The sequence below is a fragment of the Etheostoma cragini genome, chromosome 1, assembly GCF_013103735.1.
Source record: "Etheostoma cragini isolate CJK2018 chromosome 1, CSU_Ecrag_1.0, whole genome shotgun sequence".
Lineage (NCBI taxonomy): Eukaryota > Metazoa > Chordata > Actinopteri > Perciformes > Percidae > Etheostoma > Etheostoma cragini.
Genome location: NC_048407.1, coordinates 31,571,348 through 31,593,074, shown reverse-complemented (window position 1 = coordinate 31,593,074; position 21,727 = coordinate 31,571,348). Strand labels below are relative to the sequence as shown.

Sequence of the window (21,727 nt, the reverse complement as noted above, 5' to 3'; positions counted from 1 at the left end):
TGCCTTGCCTTGCCTTACTTTGTGCTTGGTTATATTATTCAACCCTCTCTCCCCAAAAACAAACATTCAGAGCCTGTATATTAATAGTTTTCCCTTTTTCTTATCGTTTAGAATTCCCTTAAAGAAGTTCCGTTCCATCAGACGTGAGCTGACCGACTCGGGGAGACGACCCGAGGAGCTTCTGGCCCACAGGCACTCCCTTAAGTACAACTTTGGCTTCCCCTCCAGTAATGGACCCACTCCAGAAACCCTGAAGAACTACCTTGACGTAAGCATCACTCTCCAAACCACTGAACGGTGCACTCTTAAGGCTTCCCTTTCCCCTAATGCATCGCTCCGAAGCTCAAAAAGCCGAACTAGGGGAGAGCCACGACAAAAGGCCCTCTTGTGCTTTGACCGCCTCGGTCCGATTCTGTAAATCCTCCCAGCTGAATGGTGAATTAGACTTTGCCAATCGAGACCACAAAATCCTCTGTGAACCTTTTTTTTGTTGTTGTTGTCGTCTTTTAGAAAGGCTGTTTCATTCTGTGGTAGGCTAATATCAGCTTTAGGGTGATGAGCTGAGAGAGTGAAGAGGGAACGTTTACCGCATGACGGCTGACTCACTGTTGATCTGTAAGCCTCTTGATCCCCGTCAGCTGACAGAAAGATTGTTTGTTTGCTCTCGGTTTTACTTGAGGTATTAGGTAATCCACTTTTTTTTTATCTTCAGTAATGAAATCAGTCAGCCTTTTAAAGATTGTAAAAGGGGAAGAGTGAAAAACATTTGACTCTGAGTGGCTTTAGATGGATCATCTTCAATAGGTTTTCCATTTTGGGTGCTTACGTAAAATGAGTTACTACCCTAGTTACTACGGGGGGGGATTGATACAGCAGAGTATAACAATACTTTCCATGGCAATACTGTAACCATACACAGATGCCAAGAATTGATTGTTTCCTTATATACTGTATTCGTTGGGCAGTTTGTCTGCTTGACAATCCCATTTACTAGCTATACAATGTGAAGGGAGATTATCAAACCGAGAAATGTATCTATATACGATAAAACAGATGTTGATGAGAGGCGTTCAGACAGCCGGGCAGGATGTGAAGCTGCAAGAGAATCCAGTCAGTCTACCAAAACACCCCCGATATCGTATACGTCTCCTCTACAACCCAACAAAAAGTACTTGTAGAGACAATAAAATCATTGAGTCGGGCAGCAAGACTCTTTTGAGACTCTCCTGGTGTGGTGTGGTGGAGGATGGCTGATAAAGGGCTAGTTAATTAGTCTGCAAAACAGAAATAGCTAAAGTTTTTGGTCATAGAAACAGTGTCTGCGTTAACATTGTTACCCAGAGAGCACTGACAAAATAAACTTCTCCTGAAAAATGGCCCCAATTGTGTTTAAAAACAAAATTAGGAACTCCTTTCTTAAACTGTTTTATGTATAAAAAAACTTCAAAAATTCAGTTCACTGTCATAGTCACTGCCATTGTGTTAAAGAAAGGAAGAAAAATCAAGGACTGATGCCTCAAAATCTGGACAAGTAATGGAAACTACCAGATACGACTAACCAACCCGAAGCAATCCCAGATTAAATCAAGCGGCTGTCACGTGTTGCTCAGAAAAAGGGAAGGACTTTGAGGGCCTGGGTGACTCAACAAATCTTGCAGTCTGGTGGTTTTGTACCGAGTGACTTCCAGTAACACAAAGCGGAAGTTTGCAAAAGCTCCTAAATCTGTAGAGTAATAATTTTGTTGTGTCACACTGTAACTGTGAAACTATAAGTGATTTATTGGCATGACTCTGTAACTATTTGACCTGCGTCCTTTGAAATATTCGCTGACACAAACAGCTTTCAGGACAAATCAGCAGCTTTGCTTCGACAGATGATGATGATGTTGTTTTGATCATTAGACCATTTGATTAGGCTGTTGACCCTCTTTCTGCTTTTAAAGGATATTTGTAATATGAAAAACATTAGATCAGAAGAAGTCTGTATTCTCTCTCTCAGATTTGTTTATTGTTGGGATTTTAAATCTCAGGCTCTTTTGGGTAAATGTCTGCAAGCATTTAAGATACAGACAATTGTAATAAACATGTTTTTGTTTTTTTTGTGTCCAGGCCCAGTATTACGGTGAGATTGGCCTTGGTACCCCTCCTCAGATCTTCACTGTGGTGTTTGACACCGGGTCCTCCAACCTGTGGGTGCCCTCCGTTCACTGCTCCCTCCTAGACATTGCATGCTGTAAGTTCAATTGTATTTTACTCGCTGTTTCTTGCGCGTGGGTCACTGAAATGCAACAAGATTGTTAACTTGGCAGCAGCTAACGTTAGCCTGCTGTTAGCTAGTATCTGGCCTAAACACTGTTGTATGCTGACAGCTAAGCGGTCTACTGGTGTCTGTATTTCACTAGAAGGGATTTTAAAGATTCTTTTTTGGGGGGGGGGGGGATTTGGGGTGTTATTTTGTGTCTCTGGTGTTTTCACACGCATACAAACTTGGGGAGAAAAAACTATCCATGCTGTTTTGAGTGAGATACGGTTTCTGAATGTCCTCTGCCTTCAGTCTCTGGGTAAGCTGTTTTACGGCTTTCTACGTACTAGCTGAGACGATGTGGCTGATCGTAGCACTTGCTAGCGCTAGCGTGCTAACTCGTTGTCAATGGCAAAACACTGCTACAGCACACACTAGTTTACCATAATCTCCAAAAGAACTACTTCCTGTCCCCGTTATGAAGGTAGTCCACAAGTGGCCCTTGTTTAGAAGAAGTCTCCCAGCTAATCCTGCCTTGTACTGACCAAAGTTGGACAAAGAGTTATCTAGCTGATGTGATCTTACCTAGCTACTGAGCATGTGCGACTCCCAACAAAGATAGTATAGAAGTGAGATGTCTCACTCTGTTGCTAAAACGGAGACCTAAACACACAGAGTGAAAACAGGATCTGCAGCAATGTGCAGTACAAAAATTATGGCGTTTTTTTTTTTAACTTAAACCATTTCAACCTATTCTGGCACAACCTCCAAATTACAATTTATGAACTTGAAAATGAGCAGAATATGGGTGCTTTAACACAGATATGAAACGGTCTGCACCCAAAGACATAAAGGAGACTGGCTGTTGGGAGTTGTTGGAGAAACGGTACAGACGGGCCTTAATGGTGCTAGAGAAACTCAATCTGTTTTTAAAATCCTTTCTGCCATTTAGTGGTTCTTATTTTTGTTTAACAGCATTTCACAATGTGGGGAAAATGATAACATTATTCATGTTTGACTATATGGTCTTAGTCTGTTTTAAAGAACAGCGTGTTTGTTGCTGTCGTTTTGTGCTTTATGTCTTTATTGATTTAAGCCCTGTTTTTTTTTTTAAGTGTGATATTAGCACAGGTATTGGGGGTGGAGGGGAACCATAAGATACACAACCCTAGTATAATCTAGGTAAAATGTTAAAGCTTGAAATCTTATCTTTCCATTCCTTCTTTTTTGTCCCCCAGTGCTCCACCACAAATATAATTCTGCCAAGTCCAGCTCATACGTTAAGAACGGCACTGCCTTCGCCATCCAGTATGGAAGTGGCAGTTTGTCGGGCTACCTCAGTCAGGACACGTGCACGGTAAGATTATCTCGCACGTTAGCATTGCAGTAAACTGTGATACTTTATGGGGCTAAGTTGTTTATTTTTATGTTTTTCTAGATTGGAGACATATCCGTGGAAAAGCAGCTTTTTGGAGAAGCCATCAAGCAGCCCGGCGTAGCCTTCATCGCAGCTAAGTTCGATGGGATCCTCGGCATGGCCTACCCACGCATCTCCGTAGACGGGGTGGCTCCGGTCTTTGACAACATCATGAGACAGAAGAAGGTGGAGCAGAACGTCTTCTCCTTCTACCTGAACAGGTGGGGAAACCAGGGGCCCGTGTGTGTGTGGGGCCTCAGATAACAGAAGAAGATAATGTGCCGATGGATCATTCTCAGAGATGTGTCATAACATTTAGTGACAGTAACAAACACATGACAACATTTCTTGTCCCTTCTAATAATTGCATGTATGAAGCACTTTATCAAAGACAGGACAACGTAGATAAGTTGATCCTGAAGTTCTTGTCTTCTGTGTGGTCAGGAACCCGGACACCGAGCCCGGCGGTGAGCTGCTGCTGGGAGGAACCGACTCCAAATACTACACCGGGGACTTCAACTACGTCAACCTCTCCCGCCAGGCCTACTGGCAGATCCACATGGACGGGTGAGTGGTGCTTGGAATAGTCCAGTCCAAACACAGATGGACATCATGGACATTTATTAATCACAAGGTTTTTCAAATGAACATACAAGAATCCATGTGTCCATTAAGCTCCATCAACAACCGTCCACATGGGTGTTGCGGTGTGTAGCGATTAGAACTATATTTACTCATTATATTGAAACATGTATATGCTGTTTGTGTGTGTCTCAGGATGGCCGTGGGCAGCCAGCTGAGTCTGTGTAAGAGCGGCTGCGAGGCCATCGTGGACACCGGGACGTCTCTGATCACGGGCCCCTCTGTGGAGGTCAGGGCCCTGCAGAAGGCCATCGGAGCCACGCCACTCATCCAGGGAGAGGTGAGACACACAAACTTCATCCAACTGCTCTGACGAAGAAGCAAACTTTGATGACTTTTTTTCAAAGATGTGTCGCACACTGCAATTCTGTTTTCTTTTAAAGAATACGTCTGATGTTCGATATTTTCTTTAATGTTCTCAACTGTCCTGCTGCCACAAAAGCAAGAGCAATAAGTGTGGATTAATCCGCCGCTGAAAAAAGTCCCCAACAAATGCACTATTTTCTTTAAAAACTACAGGGACCTGCTGTTTTAGATGGAAACTACATAGTCTGTTTGTGTGTTATGTGATTAATAAATTATAGGACAACAGTCTTGAGCTTTGAATTGCTGGTTTGACAAAAAAACTCAAATTCTGATCAACTTGTGCCCTAAAGTTTATAAATAAGTGTTGAAGTTACAATGCCTACATCAAAGTGACTTATTTATTTGAGTTTAATTTTCTTTTTTGTTGTATCATATATTCCAGTTAATGTATGTAACGGCAAGGTTCCCTGTACTTTGTTGTTGTGGAATCAAATCAAACGTAAACACAGTTCCAATCTTGTCAGTCTGTAGTTTAAAAGAATGAACCTATCATACAGTAAATTTAATAAGTGGCTTCTGCTTGTGTTTCAGTACATGGTGAGCTGTGATAAGATCCCATCGCTACCCGTCATCACCTTCAACGTGGGCGGCCAGTCCTACTCTCTGACCGGAGAGCAGTACATCCTCAAGGTAATACATGATGTTTATTATCCAGCAGGGGGGGGGGGGGCACAGTCTGCTCCTGCAGCACCAGTACAACACTGACTGTGTTGCGTCATAAAACTAAACAAGTGCAGCTTTTGTTTCACTTGGCAAAGCAGGGAGTAGGCTGGTGTGTTGTGAGGAGTGATTACACATTCCCAGATTAATGTTGGAACCCTTCACCAGCTCTGACTCTGTCTTTCTTCTTTTATTTAGGTGAGTCAGGCTGGAAAGACCCTGTGTCTGAGCGGCTTCATGGGTCTGGACATCCCCGCTCCGGCCGGGCCCCTATGGATTCTGGGAGATGTATTCATCGGCCCCTACTACACCGTCTTTGATCGGGAAAACAACAGGGTGGGCTTTGCCAAGGCCAAGTGAGCCCAACCTGCAAAAGGGGAGCATCCAAGTTTTAGGAGACTGAAAATCTGAGCTGCACACGTTTTCTGTTGCTTTGCAATCAAACCGTATTTAGCAATAGATTTTGTGTAGAGCCTGAATGCACTGATCTGAAGATTTTGTACGATTTCCAGCAGAGTGAGTAGGACAGACGGGAGATTTGATAAGTTTGTGTGGCGGGGGTACATGATCAGGGATCAGCTGATTGTAACGGTACTGCCGTTTCATAACATTTAAGTGATCAGTACTTTTCTTTTCTTTTTTTTAAATCAGGGATTTGTTTTAAATGAAACTTAATTTGCATTTTATGAGGGAGTTGTTCCTCTACTACTGACTTTGACATGTATTAGTACTATGATTGGCCAGAATAAACAAGTTTTTAAAAGAAGCGAGTCTCTTGCCTTAAAGGTCCCTCATTATGCTCATTTCCACAAGTATGTTGTGTTTGTACACATTAACAGTAGATGCTTCTCACTGATCTTCCACATATGCACAAAAGCATCCAAATCTTTGCACCAGAACCAGGCTTATAGGGCACATCTCAGTCATGGATGTCCTATAATAACTGGATACTGGACCCTTTCCTTGCCCCTGTTCCTTTTTAAATATCAGAAGCTCCTATAGTGTTAAACCGTGCAAGAAAAAATGAATTTCCCAGCGTGATGATCTCCCAAGACTCAACAAATCCTTCAAACTTTATTATTCCCTAAAACACTTAAATGTACAAAAAGTCAACTATACATCAACCGTATAGGCTATTTATCCTTAAAACAAGTTATTTTACTTAACATGCGCAATAAAAATACAGTCCCCATAAAAACGTCCTCCCGGCTGTTTAGTATTCAGTAGATAAGTTTCTCTTCACATGTATTTTTCACTTTAAAATCCAGTTTAGTAAAGCTTGAACAGAAGGAGAGTGAAATCCTAATTGCAGCCCCACAGTGAGCCGTGTCGATGGGGACAGAAATCAGCAGGAGATACAGATCAAATCGATCATGGTCATTTTATATCACAGACATTATATAGTAAATGTCCTGAAAAAATCAATTTAGAAATAAACACAACAAATGTCAAGGGAATTAAACATCTGGAAAAATATATAAAATAATTTAATGATCCTGATCGTCACAACTTTCTAATAAGGCATCCTTCAGAACATATCTATCAACAATCACTCATCTGTTGTTATAAATATGATGGCGTTCTCTTATCTTAAATGTTATTGATTTAACTTAAATGATAACTGAACTGTTTGTCATTTTATCTGTCCATAGTTTTATTATTGACTGATGTGTTACAGAACAACATAAGTTGTTCATAAGAACAACGCCTGCTTTAGTTTAACAGGGAGACGGCTCCCATGAACCATTAGACTTCCTGCACTAATATCCATTTATTGCAACTTATTAGCATTTATAACTACAGACAAGGAAGTAACTTTGGGTTCAACATTAGAGGGGGGCGGGGGGAGAAATTAGAAGTTTTGAAATTATCAACCTCTTAAGTTCTGCAACAATTTGTGCCTTTTCTGCATCAAGTTAAGGTTCAAATGTTTTATTTATGTAAAGGAAATTATAACAGGTTTTGGGGTGAACTGGCCAGTTTTACACTACGTGTACACATGGGCGGCTACTTTCAGACAGACATTTCAACCTCCGGTTTCAAAAATAAAATTGTGCTTAGCTGTCAGTTTTCAGAAAAGTGTTCGGTTACATGTACCCGTGCATGCCAAACCTGTAGGTGGCAGTGTAACGAGACGCTCAAGCCCGCGTTAGCTAATCCGAATCCTGAAAATAGCAACAACAGCATCTCCTCGGCTGCCTAAACCTCCGTTTGTCTCCCTTTATGTGGAAAAAAAGATTTTCAAAATCTCCACTCCGGCTGGAGGTTTTAGAAAGACTCGTTTTCAGAGCCGAATTCTCCGTTTGTGTGTTAACAAAGAGCACAAATGAAGGAAAAGGTCTCTGTTTTTTTTAAATCCCCATGTACGTGTAAACATGGCCTTTTTTACGGAGGAAATTACGAAGGATGTTGCATGGTAGACTGTGTTTTAAAACCTGGCAACCCAAAAGTTGTTCCAATCAATCACTCATAACTGGTCTATAAAGCGTTAATGATTTAACTAATGAAACCATTCATTACTACTAGAGCTGCAATGATTACTCGATAAATCAAAGAGTCAACCATTTTGATAGTCATGGTTTTAAGCAAGAATGTCAAACTTATGATCATTTAAAAGTGAGAGTCTTCATCATAGTACATTTCTTTGTTTTGAACTGTGATCCAGAGGAAAACGTTTGAAGACGTCACATTGGGCTCTAAATTAATGTGATTTTCACTGATTTCGGATGTTTTATGTAGACAAAACCTTTCATTCGTTGAGAAAATAAACTGCAAATTAACTGATAATGCAGTTAGTTGAAGCCCTCATTACAACGTATAAACCTTTTAGTAAACGATGCCTTATTAGAGAGTGATCCGCTTATCAATTAGCAACATCTCCATTTGTATTACAACTTGGATCTTACTTTAGTACTTGGGAGCGCCGTTGCTATCCGTCATAAAAACGTTGTACCCACCAGACCCCTGGGAACACGGTGACATTACGACAGAGCAGTCAGTCAAATTGTAAACACTCCCCACAGCTTACCTAAATCCAAAGGTTCCCAACCCCTGGGCTGTGGGCCAGTACCGGGCCACAAAACACTTGCTTCCAGACATGAGGAAACCCTTTTCACAATTCCCCCAAACTGTAGGTTTACATCCCAAATGTCAGTAATAATCCCACATTAAACTGAAAAAATTGTGTACCTGACCATGCCTATTTGACTGTGTTTTTTAGCAATAAATGTACACAATGTTGAGAACATTGTAACCAAAACTACGGGGGGAAAAGACAGGTCGTGTGAAGCCAGACTCACCTTGGTATATGTATTTATAAAGTAAACTAGTAACAAGTCCGGCTGTTCTCATGAACCAGTCGTAGGTATAGCTACAAAAAGTAAAGCTCTGTAACAGGTGTGTATTCCATGTATTTATTTCTGTATGCAGCAGTATGTAGAATGACTACAGCTGTATAAGCCAGTGAAGAACCGCATAGGGAGTGAGGTTAGGGTGGATGGTTGGGTCATAAAGCACGGGGCTTTCAAGCAGCGGAGCGGAGTTAAGGGATAACACAAGGCTGTCACCCAGGAAACGGGTGTTTGTGTCCCGGGAGTAGCATACGACTTGATGAGGCTGGCGTTTTAACCCAAACTTCAATCTTTTTTTCTAATGTTAACTAGCCGTTTTGGTGTCTCAACTCAAACTCAACTCTCATCACTCCATGGTGGTCACCTTAACTAAATTCAACCCCCACTAAACTCAACAGGTCGTCATGGGACGGCCTTTGCCCTAATTTCGTTGGATGTATGAACTGCTGTGCATAAGTGTTTGTACAATACACAAACTCGTTTTTGAGAATGTGTTGTACAGGTTTATGTTTTAAAACATTGTATGAAGTTATTGCCTTGGACACTGGTCTTCTGAAGATACTCACAGTAGAAAGTAAACACTTTTTGGATCCTTGAATGTATTCTTGAGGTTTTGGCAGTTATCCAGTCCTCCTGGTCTGCTGGGACCTCTCTGTTGAAGGCTGTCTCCAAAAAGTGACATGAAAACAAAGCTCAGTTTCCTTCTACGACGAGTCTCCCCTGTGAGCCCTGCTGTCAGCCCTCCTGCTCCTGGCCTCCCTTCTCTTTTTCTGAGCTGGTGTTTTCACGATCCTGCTCCTCACTAGGCTCCGCGCTTTGGCTCTCCTGCCCACCGTCGGACTCTCTCAGAGGGGCTGCCGGGTCTCTTATAACCCCCTCCATATCCAGCTCCTCCTCCGTCTCCTCCTCCACCCGGCCTACAGTGTCTGGGATAATCTCCACCTCGATGTCAGACGAGTCCTCGACCTCCTTGAACCACACCGTCTTCTGGCCCTCTTTCCTCCTCTGCCTAGCCAGGATTGACCTCTGGCTGTACTCGTCCCCGTTGCCTCTGCCCTTCCGGGACGTACTCACCGAGGGGCTCCCCTTGGGGACGTGGTTGGTGAAGACCCCACAGGAGGAGCAGTGGCGGCTCCGTCTCTCCATGGGGATTACCCGGCCTTGTGCCTGGGGGAAGGTGCTCCGTCTGGGGAGAACGTTGGTCCAGCGTCTGCCGCCCCCGCGGCTCGCGTCCCCCTCATTCTGGAAGCCGTCGTTGGTATACTGCAGGGAGTCCCTGTGGCCGGACCGCGGCTGGTCCGACTTCAGGCAGGGGCCCAGGCACTGCAGGCGAGAGAGAGGCCCCTCATTAAAACAGCAGTTAATGAAGCTTGGAGAATATTGGGGCATTGTTCAAAGTTACAGATGCCACCGCACTTCCCATAGAGTGAGCTAGGTTCATTGGTTCTGCTTTAACACAGAGCCCTTCTGTGGATTTCAGCTAATAAATATTTATCAAAGCTGCACAGGAGGAGCGCTGCACATGCAGCATTAATCTTTTCACTTCCAAAACTGCATATATCTGACAGTAAAATCTAAAAACTAAACTACTTTAATCCAATAATGTTTTAATTACATCTTCGTTTTATTTCACTTTTATGTAAATAGGAAATTTGGAGTCACATTATCTCTTTAACGAGAGAAATCGATACCACTTTAATGTTTATATTTTATGCATGGAACTGTTGTCTGGAGGCAATTAGCATAGCTTAGAAAAAATGCTGCAAATCAACAGATTGCTCTGTCCAAAGTAAAAAAAAAACAGCTAAAAACTCTTCAGAGATGAAGGATACTAACTGACCTCACATAGTTTGTCCACGCTTGCATTTCCCTTCCACAAGCGGGAAATCAAGAAACCAATCACAATGAGGCAGAGGACCAGCAGAGCCGCCATGACCAGACCCAGAAGCGCCATGTCGCCAGGACGATAGCCGACGTTTGACGGGGAAGGGATGGCCACGGCTGCAAAGGGAGGACAGGAACGACTCAGGATTACACTCGCCCAATCTACCATTACATCATTGTCCCCAGGGGCGTTCGTTCAAATGTGTAAAAATATAAAAGGAGTTGTACCATTTAAAGTTATTTATTCAGTCTTTGTTATATGATGGTAATCAGTAATGGATTACATTTCAAAGTAATGTGACCCAACCCTGGTCATAATATAGTATGTCAAAAAAGTGATTAAATAAGTCATAGTATTGTACTTCGAAAATAAACGTCATAAAAAGTCTCAGTATTGTGGAAAAAAATGTTAAAAAGCTATTATATAGCATGTCCAAAAAGTCAAAAGTCACGGTATGTATGTCGAAAAAATCTCATGGAAATGGTTCAGCCCGGACTGGGAATCAAACTTGAGTCAGAGTCTGCAGTGACTATGTCATGGTTGACTGTTAAACTACAGTATGCAAACCACTGTGCAAATAAAAAATTGTATTGAAAACAGTCATGTCATATTATGTTGAAAAAAGCCATTAGAACGTCACAGGATGGTATGTCAAAAAAGTCATAAATAAATGCAAGAATAGTATGTTGGAAAAAAGTAGATAAAGTGGATAAAAAAGTCGTAGTATGAAATGTTGATAAAAGTGATTAAAAATGTCATGATACAGTATGTTGAAAAAGTCATAAAATGTCATAGTATACTATGTGGGAAAAAAAGTGTTAAAAAGTCATAAATAAGTGATAGAATAGCATGTTGGAAAAAAATCATATGTTAATATGTCAACAAAGTCATAGTATAGTACATCAAAAAAAGTCATGGTTTAAAATGTCGATGAAAGTCATAAAAATGTCATGATACGGTATGTTGAAAAAGTCATAAAATGTCAGTATTGTATGTGGCAAAAAAGTGTTAAAAAGTCATAAATAAGTGATAGAACAGTATGTCGGGAAAAAGTCATATTGTAGTATGTAAACAAAGTGATTAAAACAGTCATAGTGTAAAATGTTGATAAAAGTGATAAAAATGTGTGATACAGTATGTCGAAAAAATGACATAAAATGTCAGTATTGTATTTGGGAAAAAAGTGTTAAAAAGTCATAACATAGTATTTCAAAAAATTCATAAATAAGTGATAGTATGGTCATTTGTACAAAGTCATAGTATGTTCGAAAAAGTGATAATATAGTATGTCGAAAAAGTTGTTTTATCTGAGAGGTCACAAAGACGATTGTTTTATATTCATCCGTTATTCTTATCTTACTTATCAATAAGATCAATGAAATCCTGTTTATTGAAATACCTTTGTTGATAGATTAATTAACGTATTGCTCCTGCATTTAGTCCTGCATGAGACACTATTAATTCTTGTACACTACTGTTAGTTCATGGAGAACTACATGAATGGAGTCATGCTTTTTCATGAAGAAAAAAATGGACTTGAGTAAATATGCTAAGTTACTCTCCACCCATCAGTATGTCAGAGTGATGTTTTACCTGGTATGACCTGAACAGAGAGGGCAGCTGTGCCAAACTCCCCCGTTGACGTGTCCACGGCTCTGAGCTGCATTTAGGAAAAAACTACGTTAGTTAATGTACACAGAGATATTTTACAGTACTTGGTTTTATGACACGTTTTCACATCTGTTACCTGAAGTGCAAAAGACTCCGTCTTAACGACTCTCTTCAGGATCACAAAGCCGTCCGAGGTGACGTTGACATAGCTGCTGTACTGAACCTCATACTTCACATCTGGATTTGCACCCTGAAGCACACACAAACACACAAATACACTGCACAAAATATACTTGATTTGAAGTATTATCATTTTGTAGCGGTATGTCTTAAACCGTTGCTTTTCACGAAAGGAAAAAAAGACTAATTAAAAAAAAGCTATTTTTCTCAAAACCAAAAATCACCTCGTAGTCACCTTGTAATGTAAAACCCACAAATAGACTTATTGGGTAATTAATGTTGATTTATGGAAGAAAAAAATTAAATTACTGGTGGAGACACAAGGTTTCAGCCAATCACATGTTGTCCTTGGCTCAAATTTGACCCGTATTCAGTTAATTGTAGTTTTTTTGGTAACACAAAATGTCCTCGAAATAAGCGTTTTATTAAAAATATCAAAACGTTAGGAAAAAAACTCCCAAAACATCAAAAAAAGCACCCACAAAATGGAAAAACTGACAAAAACATAATTAAAAAAACTTCGAAAAAGTGACAAAAATAGGAATAAAATTGACAAAAACGTTGAGAAAAGTGTAGAAAAACAACAACAAACTGTTGAAATTTCAACCCCAAAAAACAGTTGCAGTTGCAGGTCAACGGGAAGACAACACAAGGGTTAAATAACCAAACATCATTAACGCTGTGTTTAAAAGCGTATCTTTTGCATTCTCAGGTCTATATAAGGAGGGAAAACGCTTTTGTATTAGATGGTATGAATAAACAACCTGTTTTCTCCAATGGTTTGAGTACTAGCTCAACAGTTGCTTATTTCCACATCCAGCAGGTACATGCTACTTGATCATGCCTTAGAAGTCTGTTTGTGTCGACCTGATGAATGTCAGCCCAGTATTACCTCTCTTTCAGCAACCTGACCTCGGATGAGCGGGCGAAGATGGACTGATAGCTCTATGTTTGGTCTGCACCACCTCCCGAGACAAAAAGCTGTCTCTTTAGCTGCTAAATGCTCCACTTCGTTTCAGAGATGAGTTAAAGTGTAACTTGGCCTCGACTGGACCCTGTGAAGACAAACATTTTCGGGGAGGTTGAACACTCACAGCGGCAAAGTCCTCGTCCTGAGCTCGGACCCTGAAGGGCCGGTTGGTGCTTCGGTCTCGGAGGATCATGCTTTCAGGGATCGAGTTGCTGTAGATAAATCCTTCGTATCGCTCCCTCTCAAAGCGAGGAGGGTTTCTGCTCTTCTTCATCACGTTGATGGTCACTTGGGTCACCGCGAACTGATCCCTGTTGGTCACCTGTGACGCCTGAAGGAGAGGCCAGACAAGGACGAGTGAGTTACACCAAAGCTATATTCATTTTCTCTGTCAAATGTCTTTTCATCCAAATCACCCCAGAACAACAGACCAAAGGAGATCATTTTACCAGAACAGTGAGAGTTATTGGGCCGACAATATCAGCAGCCTTAGCCATGGAGATGTTTCCCGTTTCCTCATCAATCTGGAATATATTCCCCTCATTCCCTGATGATGAAGGAAAACACCATAAGTGACAAACATCAGTAAATCAACACATCATTCAGAAGGACCTCGTAAGCTTAGACTGATACGGTCTAACTCAACAGCCCTGCAATAAATCACCCCTTCAGGTTGATTAAGAAAAGCCATTTTCATTTTGTTGTGGGTGCAGGACACAAACTGTCCACTGGTGTCACTAGTGGACTTATGAGTATGACTATGAGGACCCTTTCAGCAGTTAACGGGGGTGATGTTAATCGGAGGAGCACAATTATTTTTGACCGCATCAAATCTACATATTGCACAACGGTCATGTAGAAAAGGAAAGGTTTGTTGATAGAGACTGATGGACACATGGATTCTAGCTCTTTCTAGACCTGTTTGGGAAAGTACATAAAATCTGTGATAGACAGACAAACAGATTACAATAGTATTAACATGATGTACCTATAGTATATACAATATTTAAACAAAAGTGCCAAGTAGATTTAAAAAACTCCAAAGATGTTTTTTTCCAGTGCCCTTAATTGAAGTTATAATCCCCTAGTGGGATCAAGCTGGCCATCTTTAGATCCTGCTGCAATGTGACAAATCGAGTTTTCTTAAGATGGAAGATTAATATGTATAGAACATTAATAAATAATAAATAAATAAACAATAATTTGAATGTTATTGGTCTTTATGACCAAATTTTACAAGAATTTGGGGAATAAATTATCATGTTTTTATGTTTTAACACCTCTGAAAAAGAATTCCTAACTATTTCTACCACATCCACAACTAAATCAGCAACAATTAAGGTTTAAGGTAAGCGGAGGAGGCTTCAGGGAAGACCCAGGGGTAGGTATCTCCATCCTGGCCTGGGATCGCCTCGGGATCCTTTCAGAGCTGGTTCGGGAAAGACGAGTTTGGGGTTCCCTGCTGGAGCTGTTGCCCCCGCAACCCGATCCCGGATAAGCGGACGAAGAGACGTGTATCTGTATTGATCAGTTCAAACCTCGGAGGATTCTGTAGCTGATCTGCTCGCTCCGGTTCTTGTCTCCGTCCCTGGCAAACACTGGACCGGGCTCCAGCAACAATGGCCCGTCCTGGGGATTCAAACCATTACACGTCACATTCAGTCATGCCAAGGCCTTTTTTTCTTACAGGGAGGCCTGAAATAGCAAAATCATCTGATGAGCCTTCAACATGTGTCGGCTCAGGGAAGTTAAAGAAGAGGTGACGGTTTTCACAGTTTCATCAACACCACACAGAGAGCTGTATGAGAATAACTTCCATCTGCCAACTGACTGAACAATCAACATGAGGTACTGACAAATGTTATATTCATGGACACTGATGAGATTTTAATTTTCTCACTAGAGAGACAAAAAAGAGAGAGAAAGATAATTGGTTAATCGAGCAGTTGTCAACTATTAAATTAATCAGCAACTGTTTCGAGAATCAATGACTCGGTCTGAGTCTTTTCTTTTTTTTAAAAGGTAAAACTCTCTGATTCAAGTTTGTTTAGGATTATTTTAGGACATTTTTTGGCCTTTATTTGACAGGAAAGCTGAAGACACTCCGCTGAAGACAGTGTGGACAAACTCAGATGCCCACCTCCTTCTCGGTGAGGTTGACTTTGCCTCTGTAGCCGGTGCTCACACACAGTTTGGCGAGTCCCAAGTTGGTCCTCAAACAAGGCTGAAACCACGGAGGCCTGTTGTCAACGTCCTTCACGTGCACCGTGATGGTGGCCACGGATGTGAAGAAGGGCTCGTCGGAGGCCGAACCCGCCCGCGTGTCCTGGAACGTGTGGCACAAATTCACAGGTCAAAGGTCAAAGGTCAAAGGTCAGAGACGAGGAGGAAGCTGTTTGTTATGAAAGATGACTGTACCTGCACGTGGAGAACCAGAGAGATCTTCTGAACAACATCGTAGTCCAGGATGCTTTTCACAATTATCTTTGGGGTGTTGATGTTTTCTAGGCGGAAATATTTGTCCTGGTTTTACAGACAGAGAGACAAGAAAGACAGAATGACATTTGACATAATAATAATAATGATGAACTACACATAGCAGCCTCCTTTAAAACTAAGGTACAAAGGGATTTACATGAAAAAAGCTACATTAAAACATTTCAACAGTGAAATTAAAGTGCCCATATGCTGCTCCTTTTCAGGTTCATAATTGTATTTTGAGGTTGTACCAGAATTGGTTTCCATGGTTTCAGTGTAAAAAAACTCCATATTTTTGTTGTACTGCACATTGCTGCAGATCCTCTTTTCACCCTGTGTGTTTGGGTCTCTGTTTTGGCTCCAGAGTGAGACATCTCACTTCTATACTATCTTTGTTGGGAAGTTTGTATGTGTGTGGAAGCACCAGAGACATAAAATAGCACCCCAAATCCCCCAAAATTGAATCTTCTTTTCATAATATGGGCCCTTTAAATCAGGAAAATAAAAGATAGAAAAGGAAATACACTGCTTGCTTATGTGTGTTCATAACAATGATAAAGAAAAAATAGGCTCCCCACTTAAAGAAAATGTCACATAATTTTGGACTTCTATTATCACTTAAATGTTGGAAAAGCCAGAGCAGATGATAAATAAATATCACTCAAAAAGCTTGAAGACCAAACTTGCTAACGAAGTCCACAGGGGACAAACAAACAGTCTTTTAGTTACATTCATTTGGCTAAGGCGGTTCCCAACAGGGCTCGGGTACTGCACCTTAACCTTCTAACGCTAGGTAAACCCATGAAAACAATATTTACCAAATCTACCCTTGTACCACTGGGGGTCGCTACTCTTTGAGAAATACTGCTCTGAAGTAATAAAAACCAGTGAGTCCAGCATCACTGCATGGTTACATTAGTGTTGGTCTTACTGTTGCGGGCTCTAAGCGGTAGTACAGCGGCTCTGAATCAACATCTGATGCTTCTATCAGTCCCACGCTGGAGTTGACAGGAAGAAGCTGCAGGAGACAAAATTTAGGGTTAACACATCTCCGTTTTGTCCTGATAAAGAAATTCCATCTGAGTGATCGGATCAAGAGTGGACAGCTCTAAGTACAGATGAAAACGGTGAAAAGGTGAAAATCACTTAGACCCCATTTGGAGATGGTCGGCCCAATGTTCTACATCTATGCATGGCCACTACTAGTCTCACACTGCCAGACCTTGATCCACAGCACTGCACAGGTAAATTTCTGTCCTGCTGTTGACTGGAAAAGGTAGACAGTATCCTTATTTTTAGGGACTGTTTGTTTTTTATTTAAGGGGTTACCAGAGGTGTTGTGGGATATTTAGTCTAAATAGACTTGACCCTCCCTTTGCCAGCAATACATGTTTCTATAACCCTCCAAAATGATTGGGAAAATGAGCATGACCCACCATAACATTGTATTAATGTCTTGTGTACTAGATTGTGCTTGGCAAAGCTACATGAATAGCATCACAAGATATGTATCTTAACCTCTGCTTTCTCATCTCTGTTATGGTGGCTATTTCAGTTGATTTAGTCACTAACACTGTTATGGAAACACAACAATCATGGATACTAAATACAATGCAATGCACAATGCATTACTGCATTACTTACTATATACTAATACTTAGTTACTCCTCTAGTAAACTACTATTCACATGAAATGAAACAATTAAACAGTTAGACCATTTAACAAAGCACACCCTGATTGACAGCTGGCCCGCCCAATCAGAAATTCAAAGTTAAGTGTGTTGGTGTGCAAAGCACCACAACTATGGAGCTGGATTTGTTTCTTTATTACAAGCTAGACAATAAATTACCCAAGATTATAAATGTTTGAGAGAAAAAGTTATCACACTAATAGCAAAAACAAAATTTTATGAGATAAAGAAAATATTTGAGAGAAAGACTGCTCATATCAATAGCAAAAAATAATAACATTTGAGACTAAAAAAAGTTTAACTATAAATTTGAAATTTTTTAAGTTATTTCTGAGGAAAGAAAATCTCTCTCAAAATCCTTTTTTAACTCTCAAACATATATTTTCTGCTGTCAGTGTGAATTTTTTTTCTCTCAAAGCGTTTTATTCTCGCTCTCAAAATCCAAGTCTTTGCTCTCAATGCAATTTCTTGTTCTCGTCTCAGGATTTTTCTCACGCTGTGAAAATAATGTCCCGGGCAGGGCCTCGTTCCTATTGGCCAGTTGGGTGAGCACCGTCTTGTCTCGGGAGTCGATCTGAATCATTACACCCTTGTCACCGGCATAGATGCGCTGGCTCGGTTGAGCATGGACGCTAGTGTTTGCTAACTATCAGCCAGTCCGCTTCTAAATAAATACCTTTTAATTATCTTAACACTTTTCCACACACAAGCTGAAACACTGGCGGTGAGCTCCAGGTCCTGCAGCCGCAGACGGACCAGGATGCCGAACCCCGAGGCCCTGCCGGTTCACGTCACCAGGGGGCCCTGAAGCTCAACGCCGGGCCAATACAAAAAGTCTAATTAACCCAACAGGTCCCGGTGAAACGAAGGACAACACAACAGTTAAGGGCCGTTTTATGAAAATGTATGACTACTTGCAAATTTGGTCTGACCCCTCAACAAAGAATTGAAAGAAATGACCCCTATTTTCCTCCAGTGGTCCAATCCATTAATGCCAATTGGTCCCTTAGTTTCATAAAACAGGGTTTAATTTCCTAACCCTTCTCCACAATAAAACTCCCCGGTTATTTTGTTATTAAAAGCTGTTATTAAGAGGCAGAAAAATCAGGAAGTAGATGAAACACCAGCAACACTCACCTCATTCACGTCCAGTACGTAGTGGCTTTGTGCAAAGTTTGGAGGGTTATCGTTCACGTTTTCAACCAGAACCTCAACAGACTCGCTCACCTTGAAGGGAAGCAGTGACCAAATCATCAGAAACCATCAGACACAGTGTCCTGACCTTCTCACCGCTGTTTAAAATCCATGTTCTTTGGTTCACTAGATAATGATTGGCTTCTTTTTTGACAAGCTTTGCTGTGATATTGTGTTGTCCACTCACGGATTTGGAGCCGTCTCTGCTGCACTGCACCCACACCACCAGAGCTGCACTGGGGAACGACTGACAAAAACACACAGCACTTAACTTCATTTAAACACAAGTGTGGATGATGGTGAAGTTGCCATAACTACGTATATAATTGGCCATGGAGTCCTCTTGCAGGAAATTACGTTTACTTAGATTTTAAATTGATACTTGACCAAATATGTTCATAGCTAAAATTTGACAGGGTTTCATTTTCAAGTTACAGGGATATTTTATGCTGTTACTACAATTTAAAGGTCCCACACTAAGCAACTTCAACTTGTCTTCTATTTATACTGATGTAAGTAAAGATACATAGTTAAAATAAGGTTAAATTTGTTCAAATCACACCTTCTAAAGTCTCTCATCATTTCTTCACCGAGATTCAGACTATCTTCAGGAAGTACATCACAAACTGAACTGGGCACTCATTGGCTCTCCTGACTGAAGAATCCCTGAAATCTGTCCATCAGGTATAATTAACATAATTAAAAGTTCACAGCTACCACACATTGTCTACCGAAAGAAAATGCACCAATGGTAGCGGAGCCCACGGGATATAGAATCAGCTGGTATTAGTTTATTGATGTATGAGTATTGGCGTACATTTTGACCGATAAGCGACAAGACATTGCAGCACAGAAACTGTAAAATCCACTCACAGTACATTTCTTTGTCAAAATGTTTAAAATCAGCTGATAGTTTCAAACTCTGGCTGTATTCACCTCATAGTCGAGTCCTTTCTTTACCATCAAGGCGTTCCCTTTCAGGTAGAACAGATCTTCCGGGTTGACGGTGACGGTCAGCGTCACATCAGCCCCGGAGAGGATTTTCACCACCTGGACGTCGGCCGTGTTGTTTTCTGGGACCGCCACGGGGCCCGGAGGAACCGTGCAGACTGGGAGAGGGGAGAGGCAACAGAGAAATCAGAACATTAGGTCTAGGAGAAGAAAAAACTGGATTAATCATCTAAAGATGAAGATCTACAGGACATGCATGTATGATTATTATAATTTTGTTGTGTTGTCTTCGAGTCAAATTTGACCTGTTTTCTAAATTGTTTTTTCATAGAAATACAGATTTCTTTTTAACTACCTAATTCTATTAACCCACAAATAACACAGATGGATTGTTCCATACAACACACTTTTCAAGTACAACAAAAGATGGGATGTCTGCTTTCATTGAATTTTAGGTGTTTTGTCCAATTTTTTTGCATATGAAAACTAAATTGAAATGTTTTTCAAAACAGTATCCTCTCAGAACGCTGACATGTAAAAGTTTGTGATAATTCTTCCTTTAATATTGGACTAAAGTCCTTCACAATTCTGCTTTTGTAACTTTAAGAATTAGGTATAATTTCATATAAATTAGGTTTGTTAACCATGAATTCTGAAAATAAGTGTAAAACTAGAACCAAAAGTGTCAAAAAAGGGACAAAAAAGTCTGAATAAGTGTTGATTTTCAGTTTAGACCCGGGGGCCTGCGTGCATGGTCCAATGGTAGACAACACAAGGTAAACATGAAAAAATAGTGTAAATTGGCCTCACAGATTGCAGTATTTTTCCATACTTTCCACCAGTTGTATTTATTAGTACTTTTTAAAAGTGATAGAGGAGACTTTTATGATACTAGGTCAGTTGAAAGAGTTTCCAGTTGTGTGGAGTCATGTTGCATGATGTCTGTAAGATTTACCTAATCACACACACAAACTGTACACTGGTGGAAGTATAAGTGGCCTACATTTACTCAAGTGCTGTAGCTAAGTACTTGAGTATTTTCTTTTTATCCTACTTTTTACTTCTACTTCACTACATTTATGTGCTTAAGTTACTTTGATTCTTGTGCAAAACAGTGAAACATTATATCTAACTTTGAAACTAAACTAAGTGCTGCATGCTGTAACTACTGTACGTCTCGCTGCTTCCTGTTCCTGCTCTACATGCCTTCTTGAGAATACTTATTTTGTAGCTGTTTCTGTCTTTATGGTCATCTTTGTTGTCATCTGTCCGTAGATGTTAACCTTTAGCCCACTAATGTGGGGGAGTTTCCTGTTGCTCTGGTCTCAAAAGATCTCGCCAAAGGACTACAGTTGAAAAATAGCTAGTTGGCTAACACTGAAACCTTTCACAGAAATGTTCATTTTAATTGTGTGTTTTCCTAAATAAATAAATAAAAGAGTATAAGTATGATAATAAAGATTTGCTAAAGGCCCCTCCCCAGGGTACAGCCAAAACATTACAGTGTGCTATTTAATAAAACACAACCTGACAGAAATTCAGCGTCCTGTTCTTCATTTTCTAAACCTAACTGTCCTGTTCTTCTTTACCTAAATCTAACTGTCCTGTTCTTCATTTTCTAAACCTAACTGTCCCGTTCTTCTTTACCTAAATCTAACTGTCCTGTTCTTCTTTACCTAAACCTAACTGTCCCGTTCTTCTTTTCCTAAACCCAACTGTCCCGTTCTTCTTTACCTAAACCCACTGTCCCGTTCTTCTTTTCCTAAACCTAACTGTCCCGTTCTTCTTTTCCAAAACCCAACTTTCTCGTTCTTCTTTTCCTAAACCCAACTTTCTCGTTCTTCTTTTCCTAAACCCAACTGTCCCGTTCTTCTTTTCCTAAACCCAACTTTCTCGTTCTTCTTTTCCTAAACCCAACTGTCCCGTTCTTCTTTACCTAAACCCAACTGTCCCGTTCTTCTTTTCCTAAACCTAACTGTCCCGTTCTTCTTTTCCAAAACCCAACTGTCCCGTTCTTCTTTTCCTAAACCTAACTGTCCCGTTCTTCTTTACCTAAATCTAACTGTCCCGTTCTTCTTTACCTAAATCTA

The 21,727-nt window shown here is 40.7% G+C and overlaps 2 protein-coding genes across 2 annotated transcripts in view; one reads left to right on the top strand and one right to left on the bottom strand.

The window, feature by feature from the left end:
- Nucleotides 1–61: 61 nt before the first annotated feature.
- ctsd (cathepsin D) lies at nt 62–6,091 on the top strand (the record flags this gene model as incomplete). Its single annotated transcript, XM_034887680.1, has 8 exons — nt 62–268; nt 2,110–2,233; nt 3,481–3,599; nt 3,681–3,880; nt 4,104–4,226; nt 4,437–4,581; nt 5,199–5,297; nt 5,526–6,091. Coding segments are annotated over 8 exons (1,179 nt in total), but the record flags the coding sequence as incomplete, so codon positions are not given.
- A 2,066-nt stretch (nt 6,092–8,157) lies between these two features.
- The window catches only part of cdhr5a (cadherin-related family member 5a), a 15,705-nt gene continuing 2,135 nt past the window's right edge, over nt 8,158–21,727 (bottom strand). The window contains exons 2-14 of the mRNA XM_034860842.1: nt 19,623–19,795; nt 18,874–18,933; nt 18,630–18,719; nt 16,733–16,819; nt 15,742–15,846; nt 15,464–15,649; nt 14,862–14,952; nt 13,773–13,870; nt 13,448–13,654; nt 12,310–12,423; nt 12,156–12,222; nt 10,518–10,678; nt 8,158–10,000 (exon numbers count right to left, since the gene is read on the bottom strand). Coding sequence (XP_034716733.1) covers nt 9,413–10,000; nt 10,518–10,678; nt 12,156–12,222; nt 12,310–12,423; nt 13,448–13,654; nt 13,773–13,870; nt 14,862–14,952; nt 15,464–15,649; nt 15,742–15,846; nt 16,733–16,819; nt 18,630–18,719; nt 18,874–18,933; nt 19,623–19,795 — 2,027 coding nt within the window. The 3' untranslated portion in view covers nt 8,158–9,412. The remainder of the gene's footprint in view (nt 10,001–10,517; nt 10,679–12,155; nt 12,223–12,309; nt 12,424–13,447; nt 13,655–13,772; nt 13,871–14,861; nt 14,953–15,463; nt 15,650–15,741; nt 15,847–16,732; nt 16,820–18,629; nt 18,720–18,873; nt 18,934–19,622; nt 19,796–21,727) is intronic.